Source organism: Cydia amplana, chromosome 5, assembly GCF_948474715.1.
Source record: "Cydia amplana chromosome 5, ilCydAmpl1.1, whole genome shotgun sequence".
Classification (NCBI taxonomy): Eukaryota; Metazoa; Arthropoda; class Insecta; order Lepidoptera; family Tortricidae; genus Cydia; species Cydia amplana.
In genome coordinates this window covers 5,852,630-5,864,494 of record NC_086073.1, presented here as the reverse complement: position 1 = coordinate 5,864,494, position 11,865 = coordinate 5,852,630, and the positions used below count along the sequence as shown (strand labels likewise).

The window sequence follows — 11,865 nt, the reverse complement described above, 5'->3', positions numbered from 1 at the left end:
CAAAACAATAGATTGATTAGGAATCGAATTCCGTAATTTAAGCTTTTCATTAAACCATTACTTTTTTTATCTTGAACATTCATATTTTTAACCTTCATGAGGCCTACTGCACTTTAATAACTTTACGATTAAACTTCCGTATTTTTAGATACAAAGTGCGCCATGTTTGTGGAAGTCTGGGTTCCCATTTTTAACCCTCCACGCAAAAAAACGTGCAGTAGTTATAGACACCAGTTTTAACGAAGGTATAGGCCGTTTAATATTGCGCATACAAAGATACCAGGATTGACTATTTTCCAGTCAGTTTTAAGATCGTGAACAGAACAAAATTGTACTCATGAATTTATCAATATTTTTAGAGTCGAACTAGCAAAATAGATTAGTAGGTATATACGAATAATATAAATACGGAAGTAACCGTCTGTTACCCTTTCACTCCTAAACTACTGTACCGATTCTAAGGAAACCTGGCAAGTAAAAGCTTACGCCCTAGGGATGAACATAAACTACTTTATTTTTTGGAATCATCCTTTTTTTGGGGAAAGTTAGTCACGGTAGTCATACTATTATAAAACGTCCAATCACTCCTAGTAGGTATAATGACTAACATTGATAATGAACGATTAATTTTAGCAATCGAATAGAAGTTTCAAAATTTTAAGATGTGATAAATTTCAAGGTTGTTTTAAGAGTTATTTTAAAGTAGCGATTTTGCACAGCGTGCTAGAGTTTGCTTTTAAAATATTTTATTGTATTAAATCTACTTGTGATATGCTTAAGGTACCTGTATAAGATCCATTTAAATGACAATAAAATGTATCGTATAAAATCTATTTCGTGTATTTAATTAACACGACTACGCAAATAAAAATAATGTTGTGTTTCACTGTTAGGTACCAACTTTTTAAATTACGTAGGTAGGTATTATAGGTTTTTATAGGTATTATATGTTTCATATACCTTTTTTTTGCCAAGTCAGAAAGAAATAATTGCTACATTTATGACAGAGACACCTAATTAGCTTCAGCCACTTGACAATTAATCTAAGGTAAGGTGATAACGACTAGGAACGAGGGAGCGTTAAGAGGATAGAAATTATAATCTGCTGAATAGTCCAATATAATTAAAACTTAATAACATGATAATAAGTAAGACGTTAAAAGACAACAAGAATTCCTCTACACAGTAACAGATTCTACCATAGTTTTCTTAATTAATTCACCGAAATTGTCAGTAGTCTCGGTAGCATTGGTCTCGGCTAGCGGCGCCGCTGCCTGCTGCTGCAAATCCGACGCGTCTTGCGTCGTCTGGTCCGAGTGGTCCAGGTTCAGCAGGGTATTGTGACTGAACCAATTCTCATCGTTCTCCTCCGTTTGCAATTTATTGCTAGTTTGATATGGCAACATCATGTTATAATGAGAATCTGGCTTGTTCTCAGTATTCATACACTCCGTAGTATTCTTGTATACGCCGTAGTGGTTCTGAGACAAAGGATACGGCATTGAGTCATGCTCGTGCAGGCTTGTGCTCGGTTTGTGGCTGTAATCGGGGACGTACATATGGCCGTAGTGACTAAACATGGAAATATGGGAGTTGTGGGCGAACTCTTCGAAACTTGTTGCAGAGAAGCTCGTTTGCAAGCCCTTGAAATGATTGTTATCAGAATGCTGTCCATAAGCGTAGTTGAGATCGTTGTGAAACCTTTGTACATTGCTCGACATGTCGAACCCCATACTGTTAGGCATAGAGTAAGGGGGACCTTTACCCTGAAGTATGTTGCATGTATAAGAGTCCGCGCGGTTGCTATGCAGATTCTCTTCAAAATGCATAGCACTATTTTCATTTATATTTCTATGGTTTAATGCATTGTTTGCGTAATTGTAATTTTTGTTATCCTGCATGTTACTGGTTTGAATGGGAACATTGTTCATGTCGCAGTGCACATTGTTAAAACTTCCAGCGTTTACACACGATTCAACTTCTACTCTCGGAGTTAAGTTGACGTCGCGTAGTAATCCATCTTCATGCGTCAGACAGCGTTCTCTATCGTATGATGTGTTTGAAACACAAGAAGCTGTATTAGTACTGTGAGTTTCGGCCCATTGTCTTTTTGCTGCTTGGGTTTCTTCGTTTTTCTTCTCTAATCCCAATCGCATGAGAGTATGAATAAAATGTGTCCGAACTCTTACAGGATTGAACTCTATTCGCCCTGTGGTATTGCCACACCCATCTCTAGTACAGCCACAGGGGAAATTTAATCTATCAACCTGGCATTTTATGCCAGCCAAACTACACGAGCAATTCTCTGGATTGCAGACTCCTTTGCAAGCACATCCACAGAACTCTCGCGAAGTTCTAATGTCCCTGCACTCGTCTTTTTCATAGCCTTCAATTTTTCGAACTCCGGCTGCGCGTAAAAGAGCTCGCCTTTGCCGTGTGGGTACTGGCTGTAGAAAGTAATAGCTATCTAAATCTAATTCAGATTCAGAGATGTCGCTTGCTTCTTCTTCCGTGTCACTATCCTCGCTAGAAGATAGCGCCGCTCCTTGCAATGAATGACGCTCACTTTTCAATTGTTGCAAAATTTGCCTGTGTAGCCTTCTTTGTTCTAAAGCATGTTCAGCCAGAGTAAAGTTTTGCGAGTGAGTGTGTTCTCTTTCCATCCCTAAAGTAGAGCCGCCTTGAGATGGAACACACGTGAATCCTTGAGTTCTAGGGAAATAATAAACGGTAACGTTATCAAATTTAATGCCCTCTTTTCTTTTTTTCATCGGTGGTTCTTCTTGACTTTCGTCGCTACATTTTCTTTTAAGACTACTTCGAAGGGGTTTCTGGCTTTGTGCTTCAGAATTTTCTTCCGTGCATTCATTTTTAAAGCTGTTACTTAGACCGGCTGATAGTTCGTGACTTTCAGCATTATTTAGGCCGCTCGTACATGGCAGTTCAAGATTAAACTTTCGTTCTTCTGTAGTTTCCGATCCGATACCAGAGTCACTTCCATCTGAACGGTCCTGGACCTCTTCGTCCCGATCATTGCTGGTGCTGTCAGGAGGCAGGCTACCGAGCGCCGAGTCTTCGCTGTCAGCTGACGCAGTGTCTGTCTTAATATCGTCTATATCACTTAATGTATCATTATCATCACTTTTAATAGCGTAATCTGCTTTGCTATCGCTATTCTCATAAAACTGAGAGTTATTGCTGCTATCAACATGGCTTTGTTCATCATTAGAGCTAAGATCGTCACTGTTAACGTCACTATCACTATTTTTTTCGTCCTTTATCACAAATAAAGATTCTTGTTCTACAGTTCTGAGTTCCATTGTGTCTGAAACAGCTTCTTGATCACTAATGTCCTTTGTTGCGTCTGGATTTTTGTCCAGCAGATTTTCGGGTAATGTTGTGTCAGCCATGGCGATCTGTAACAACATAAGCAACTAAATTAGTTTTTTAAATTTCTTTTGGTAGTTCAGCTTCAGAAAGACTCAATTTAACCAAACTGGAATAAAGACTTAATTTGAAATTAAACGTAGAAATTACGAAGGCTGCTTATTCTTGGAAAAACTACTCTTAATTGGTCGAATTTAGAGCAAATGATAGGTACGTTATTTTCAAAAACCATGAACAATGTTTAGTGACAAAGTGCAACAAGGCGCCTTGCACTCAGACGAACGAGGCAACATTATAAATCAAACAAAATGATAATTCAAAACCGGTACCTGTTCAAAAGGCAGCGGCCTCGACGAACTTCACCGGTATTGGCGGGCTTGCCTTCGAATTCTCCAGTCCATGGTGATAACGCTCACTCAACTCGCGATAACACTGCTCACCGCTCATCACCGTCCGACATACCTAAACTATCACCACTGTTCCAACTAATCATAATTATTTATTTTCATAATTCGGTCACCAACTCCAATTGCTTTGTGCGAGATTCACTTTAACGCTGCAGTACAATAAGGTTCACTTTTAGTCACAAATCACTAGGCGATGTAGAGTTTTAACCCTATTTATCTATTTTCCGCCTTATTGTGACGGCAATCCTCTGCTCAGTTTATGGCTGCCTGTCCATATCTTCACCAAACGTTATTACTGTACTAGGAGATGGATGTCGTTGCTAGAAACATTTATTTACACGCAGATCAACAGTCGCACTGAGCCAGCTACTTTTACTACACTGATCTCGTTGTTCCCACCTCGCCTAATCGCGTTGGACGACTCAGCCAGCGGGCGGCTCGGACGAACGACGCAGGCAAGTTTGCAGCCGACTAAATTGCGGTGCGCGTTCAAGATGGCTGCCGGTGCGAGGTGGAGGGGTGTTTTAGATTTAGCCGTGTTCGTGCGTTGTTCGACGTGACGTAGCCCCGCCCCGCCGCGCGCCTCACTCCGGCCTTGCGACCCTCCGCGCCGCTCCGGACTATTATTATTATCGCGCTCTTGCAATCGCTTCAGTAGAATCGGTAAAAGTGTGCTCTCTGACTACGAATACTTGCTGCGAATCCCAAGGTCCTACTTGTATTGGTTTGCCCGAGGAAAGTGCTCGGTGTGTGATGAAAATAGCGGTCCTGCGTTCACCGTTGGGCTCGCGCAAGCGCGTTCCGTCTTTCGAATGCTGTGATACCATCTTCTAAATATACGTTCCCGTGTTATTCCATTTAAGATTGTAAATACTACAAATTATATCCCTACTTTACGCAGTAATTTATGCAACTTGCTTAATATCTGCGTAAGTTGCTATCAGAAAGTTGTGTCATAGGATAATTTTATCAGCCTTATTAATATTTGATTGCAACGTGTTTGCAATACGCATTCCTTACACAAGCGATAAAAAGTGCATATTTTTTAATGATCAGAAACGTATACTCCGATTATTCCTTAAAAATTCGGGAAATACAGTAGAAATATGGCAACCCTAACAGCAATCGCACACAACCTTTAGCTGTTACTTGGTTGGGCGAGCTCTACATAAACATACTTACTCCATCGCACCATGCCAGCACCAGCTACGTCATTGTCGTTCTATACCTAATGCTATTGCTATATGTATGGAACATAATAGGTACAGGTAGAGCTGAATAAATATAGTAATTGCTTTAGCATTCAGATTCTTTACAACAAACATACGTTTTTATCCATGTTGCAGTACCTACTTTAATTTGTTAATAATATTGTACCTACCTATTGTCTAAGGAGCCAGTCAAAACATTTAGCACAAGCAATCATTGTTTTCTTTTGTTCAATTAATAATGTTCACAAAACTTATGTGATACTACCTAAACCTTTCCTGTCGAATATTCAGGCAGTTTAAATAACTTTTTCATATTTTAGAGCACTGCCTCAAAAGGTCTGTAAGCAATTTTACCAATAGGTATAGGTTACGAATGAATCATACTTGTTTTTAGGGTTCCGTACCCAAAGGGTAAAAACGGGACCCTATTACTAAGACTTCGCTGTCCGTCCGTCCGTCCGTCTGTCACCAGGCTGTATCTCATGAACCGCGATAGCTAGACAGTTGACGTTTTCACAAATGATGTATCTCTGTTGCCGCTATAACAACAAATACTAAAAATAAAATAAAATAAATATTTAAGGGTCCCATACAACAAACACGATTGTTTTGCTCTATTTTTTGTTGATGGTGCGGAACCCTCCGTGCGAGTTCAAAAGCTTTCGGGCATGGCTGGCAGTCGAACTGTCGATGGGGAAACTCCCTCCTGGGGCCTCCGCGCCGTGCTTAACGTAGGTACTCTGCCCGCTAGTTAAGTCGAGTTTCTACCCTCAATTCACCCCAGACCTGCTAGCATGAGTTACGTTATCGCGCGCGACTCCTTACATCTAGCTCGGCTTCAAGTATGGACTCGCGCGCGACAACGCAACTTATGCTAGACTAAGCTGCCAGATTACGATATAAAAATTATCCTATATTATTAATGCAAATCGCACCAAAAACGTGTTCATGTAAAATGTTGCCAAAACAAAACCGGCTCGCACTGTCAAACAGTTATCAGATCTCATGTAGAGCCAAACTTTTAACTCTACACGCCCTAACTCTACAAGCCCTACCTTCTTAAACCTTAGTTAAAATATGTGGCTTGGCCGTTTCGCTACCGTTACATGGGCCATGGACGACGGGTGGACCATAATTACTTTGTAATAATGATTTAGAATTTCTCAGAGCTTGTGTGAACTTAAAAGTATGAACGATAGTACAATCACTTAGAAGCTTACAAAATATCTCTAACAGCAATAAGATTAGGTCTGGTCCATTTACACGAAACCAGAAGCCGCGATTATCCGCATAAAATCGATGCGGAGCTCATGCGTATGCGGATGTCGACCAAGTCGGTAACAGGAAGTACCAAATCTTGAGATCTGCATCCGCAACATCCCTGGTTGAGACATCTACTTGGGCTTTCTTAAGGAATTAAGAACTATGGGACATATTTTTGAGCAAGTTGTATGCACCCATATTTTTACACTTGACCAGGTACATTCTTTTGTAGAGCCCGGCCAATTCTGCACAGGCTTTGCAATAACAGAATGTGAAAGTCATACTTATTTGACGGCCTGTCTCTACGGGCTACGGGGTTTTGAAATGTTCAAACTTTGTATGTTCGCCAATGAAGACGACCTATATCTATATCCGCAGTGGCCTGCTCTGGTTCAACGCTTATGATTATTTCTAGGTATCAGGTAACTGTTTGTTGCCTAAATAAAATAAAAATAAAAAAACAGTGCATGGTGGGTAATATTATCACATGCGACACCAATCGTCCATAGCCTATCTATGGTTGGTTGCTTTTTATTCTACTGTCATTCAGGTTTGGTTGTGTGTTTGTTTTCCACCTACGAAGCACCCTTACCTGTATATTTTTACAAGTTTCAACCTCGGATACCTATGAAATACTTATGGGAGTTATGGTGACGGTGATGATAATTTGAGTTCGTTTTCAAACAACGTGAATTACAAGAAATCACGGCATCTAGTGATAAAAGCCTGAGCTACTTGGAAATAAAACGTAACATAGAGGGCGTTCCGACCAATCCTATTCGAGAAATACGGAATAGACGCAAAGATCCCGTAGTTACCTAGTTGTATTTATCCCGGTTGTACTTTTACCTAATCAAATTTATTAGTGACTATTGAGTGAATGGTAAAAAAGAAACAAAATAATCATTACTTTCATTACTTATACATTGTATGTCACATAAATGACTTATTGACTTATCTTTTGAAAATAATCATTTTTTCGAGGATATTGTAACATTTAGGTACAGTCTGTTCGTCATTTACATCAGCATCATCATCTTTGCGTACATTTTAGAAAACTATGAACTAGGTAAATAAAGACTATTAGAATATTGAATTAAATATTCTTTATAAAGGCACCTACTATATACCTACCTACTTGCAGTAGAACTATAACTTTTTAATTTATGTTCTTAATACCAGCCGTACATAATATGTAGAATACAAAGCCTAAAACATTAAGTTTCGAGCACTAGGTACACTCAGCAACACAAAATGTCGATCGTCGATTGCTATGTTACTTTCGCTCTCCATATATCAAAGCATTCCCTGAAAGAGACGGCATCACCGTGATACTACAATCCTCGTTAACAGGACCTACTGCCGTATTCGAACTTCAAGATATTCACAAGAGACGACACGTACTAGATCCATTCTAGATACGTTATAGTTTAGATTTCAACTACGAGGGGCGTTCAAAATATTCTCGGTATTGATATCTTACGACCTCTTCTAAAATTTCTTTCGTTACTGGCCGCTAAGGTTTATTCATTGACATTAAAAAAAAGTATAATTCGAACCGAGATAGTCTTTTGTTTTTCTGCAATTGCTGAACAAACATGAACATCATGTGCGAATTGACAATGTTAACTAAATTAGAACATCGATGCGTGATAAAATTCTTGACAAAACAGGGTAAAAATCAAAAAACCATAAAAGAGGAAATGGATTGTGTTTACCGTGAGTCTGCTCCTTCTTTATCTACCATTCAAAAGTGGTCAAGCGAGTTTAAACGCGGAAGGGAGAGTATTGAAGATGACCCTAGACCTGGCCGGCCTGTAGTAGCTACTTCACAAGAAAATATTGATAAAGTGGAAAAACTTATATTGGAAGATGGTCGAGTGAAGGTAAAATCTATAGCACAAGTAACCAATCTCTCTATTGGTACCGTACATGATATTATACATGACCATCTTAATATGTCAAAAGTAAGTGCAAGATGGGTTCCGCGAATGCTGACTCGGCTTCAAAAAGACATGCGTGTAGCTTGTTGTTCCGATTTTATTGACCTGAGCGGTGAAAATCCTGATGAGGTGCTGCAAAGAATAGTTACTGGAGATGAAACCTGGGTTCATCATTATGACCCAGAGAGTAAACAAGAGTCCATGCAGTGGCACATTAAGGGTTCAGCTCATCCCAAGAAGTTCAAGGTCATCCCTTCAGCTGGCAAGGTCATGGCCACGATTTTTTGGGATTGTGAAGGAGTATTACTAATCGATTATAAAGAAAAAGGTGTAAATATCACAGGACAGTACTACGCTAACATTCTACGTCAATTAAAGGATGTAATTAAAGAAAAGAGGCGAGGAAAGTTAACCAAAGGTATTCTGCTTCTGCATGACAACGCCCCCGTCCATACTGCTCATATTGCCAAGGCAGCTATTGTTGAATGTGGGTTTAAAACTGTTACTCACCCACCGTATAGTCCGGACTTAGCACCCAGCGACTTCTTTTTGCTCCCCAATCTTAAAAAGGATCTGCGTGGAAATAAATTTTCTGACGATGAAGCATTGAAGGCGGCAGTGGAGGAGCATTTTTACACGAAAGATAAAAAATATTTTTACGAGGGATTAAAAAAAAATAATTGATCGATCTTTTAAGTGTATGAACATAGGGGGGGAGTAAATTGAAAAATAAAAATATCAAACTTTTCGTACTTGTTTGTTTTCATTCTCATACCGAGAATATTTTGAACACCCCTCGTAGTTCTCTTTTGCAGCGCAATTCGGGCAACCAATGTCATTTTTACGATAGATCGTGTTAGATATCTATTAGATGTGAGTAATATCTTGTGCAAATCGTTCAAGAGTAGCTCCAGAATCGCGGAAATGTCAAATTTGACAGGTTAGATCTTAAAAATATCGTTATCGTATCTTGGTGATGTCTAAAAGATATCTAGTACCTAGATGTCTATTTCAAAATCAGAATCGGGCCCTGAGTATACTCCTACATAGAATGAATATGGATAGGTGTTTGAACAAAAAAGATTTTTAGGTCAGAGTTCAATAACACCCGTAGAACTGAAAAGCTTTGTAAATAAATACCCACTAATAAAATTAGTTCGTGCCAAACTGAAACAGAAATTACTATTTTTCACCGTCACCGCAACTATTTTTAACGTGAACGCGCTCGTGGGAGTCGATGACGTTTGCCATCGCCATTGCAGCGGATAGTTAGTCCGTTGAACGTACCTACTTGAAATAAATTGGCACTCCACGGTACCTAGCCGCCGTAGCGTACCTACCACAGGGCTAAGAGCCCGCTATACGTACCGCCTTGTACGTATACGATAATCAATAGATATTTTCAGGAGGCTTTCGCGGAGGGCGAAAGCGACGCTTGCATAGCACCCTTCTCGCTCACTCGTAATTTACTTGACACGCGAAAAAGCTCGAAGAAACATTTACTGGAATTGGTTTCTTGATTACTTATGTGGTATACTTTACTTAGAATTGAACATAGGAATCACAAAATAATGTTTTACTTCGATGAATTACAATATAATACAACACAGAAAACTTGATTAAGATGTCGTAATAGCTTAAAATGTACGCCTAAAACGGTTTTGTGTTCCGTTAGTTATTAAAAATAACAACGTTTTTTCATCCCGTCCGTCCGTAACGGTAAGCTACGTCGCCGCTGCCGCTACTTGTGTAGCAACTTGTATACTCGTATTATAGGTACCTAGCTACGTCGTGCGCATGTAGTGGTGCTCTCATATCTACTGGGTATAGACAGGGAGCCGCGTGTCATTTCCCACCACTTTCTGGAATTTGAAATACCTATCTAATGTGTTGAAACAAGGTCATAATGCGTCAAGAAAAAAAAATATTTTGGAGGTTAATTATTCAGAGCCCACTGTGTCCCCCTGCTGGGCAAAGCCCCCCCCCCTTCCTCTTCCTCCACTCGTCTCTATTTAGTGCAATAGTGCAATATCTGGAGGTTAAACCAACGGTTTATTTGAACACTGATTATTTATTATTTTCATAAGTACGCATACCAGAGCGTCCAGAGCCCGTACCATGAGTCATTGACAGTGTCAAAACTGACATAAACGCTTTCGAGAACGTAATTTACTTTCTACACATCTCGCTTGCACTAATATGCGAGTACGAGTGAGATGCATAGTAACTAAATTATGTTCTCGATGACGTTTATGTCAGTGCCAAACTGGTGGACTACCACCAGTGGTGGTGTACCACTAGGTACAGGCCATTCCACGGGTTCGTCACGACATCTGTGGGTAGTTAAATTTGAACCCTAAACAATAACAAAGTGTAGTTAACATTAGGTACTTAACACGCTGTAAGCACTTGCGCACTCGGGTATGGTATGGTAGCTGTTGCAAAATTCAATCTAGTAAAGTCTCATTGTTGCCAGACTCGAATTGCGTAGTGATAAGTTACAGGAGGATCTCCCAGCCTACACGCTCTCACACACGCAGGTCACGTCTAGCCCTAAGCTCGCTATAGTTACGTATCACCAAGCGCTAGAAAACGTAATCGTTCACATGGAAACGTTGAAAACAAACTCACCGTAACCTTATTACAGTAATAACCCTATAAGACCTGGCCACAACCATGAATAAATTATAGGAGAGTGCACAAAGCTCATATACATAGATACACATAGGTACATCTAATCTATTATGTGTGAGTAGGTAGGTGCTGTAGGTAGGTAGTCGCTAGGTCGTCGGGCGGGCGCAGGGCCGCGTGGGTGGCAGACAGGGGGGTAGATTAAATTTCGTACCACACCGCTAGCTGCCTCAAGCTCGCTTATATTCATCACCGTTAGGGTTGCAATTGCTTCCCTGTATATTCCAGATACAATGGTCCCCGCATACATCCATACTATCCCTACATACGTCGTGGGTGCCCCTGCGATGCAGGCTGTATAAACGTATCTACATGGTTGCTGGATAGCTTACGGAATCAACATCTCATTTCATTTTACTTACAGTCAGGGTAACGTACGAGTACAGGGACCAGGGCCGGATTAAGCATGTCGGGGCCCCTAGGCAGTGCAATGCTCGGGGCCCCCGTACAGTTAATTCTGCATACATAAGTTCAGTTGTTCAGTACAGGCAAGTAAGTTTGCGTTTTTAATTTCAACCTTCAGGTGTCGGTTGAGCCGATCCGAACATGCCGAATGTTTTTTTCGCTCTTGCGTGGACATAAAGGTTTTTTATATTAGTTTTTGCCGATTTCTTCTTGCGTCCAGTGTGGGGAGAGCTCTTTTTTCTCAATAAGTAGTTAAATATTTGAGGCTGAACAGCGATTGTCCGACCATATGAGCCACATGATTAAAATTAACCTAATAATAAAGATTTTACATGTGTTTAAATGATTATTCATTAACCAAACTAGCATGTAAGTACAGGGTAAATCGGAAAAGCAATAAAAATCGCGAACGCAGCGAGCGCGAAATTTTTTGTGATAAAATTGTGAAAGCGTGTTAAAAGGCCTAAAAATCCGAAGTTATTACCCAGTGAGGTGAGCTTTCATGCGAGGTCAAAGCCGTGCTTCAGGATAAGCTCAGCTAGATCACAGACGACAACC

At 40.2% G+C, this 11,865-nt stretch overlaps 1 protein-coding gene across 1 annotated transcript; it reads right to left on the bottom strand.

The window, feature by feature from the left end:
* Positions 1 to 1,101: 1,101 nt before the first annotated feature.
* LOC134647851 (uncharacterized) lies at positions 1,102 to 4,234 on the bottom strand. Its single transcript, XM_063502183.1, has 2 exons — positions 3,717 to 4,234; positions 1,102 to 3,416 (listed from the first exon to the last, which is right to left on the bottom strand). Exon 2 carries the CDS (start codon positions 3,408 to 3,410, stop codon positions 1,179 to 1,181), a length of 2,232 nt encoding a protein of 743 aa, XP_063358253.1. The 5' UTR covers positions 3,411 to 3,416; positions 3,717 to 4,234; the 3' UTR covers positions 1,102 to 1,178.
* Between the last annotated feature and the right edge of the window lie 7,631 nt (positions 4,235 to 11,865).

Coding starts and splice junctions, on each gene's coding strand:
- LOC134647851 (XM_063502183.1), bottom strand. CDS start 3,410: ATGGCTGACACAACATTACCCGAAAATCTGCTGGACAAAAATCCAGAC.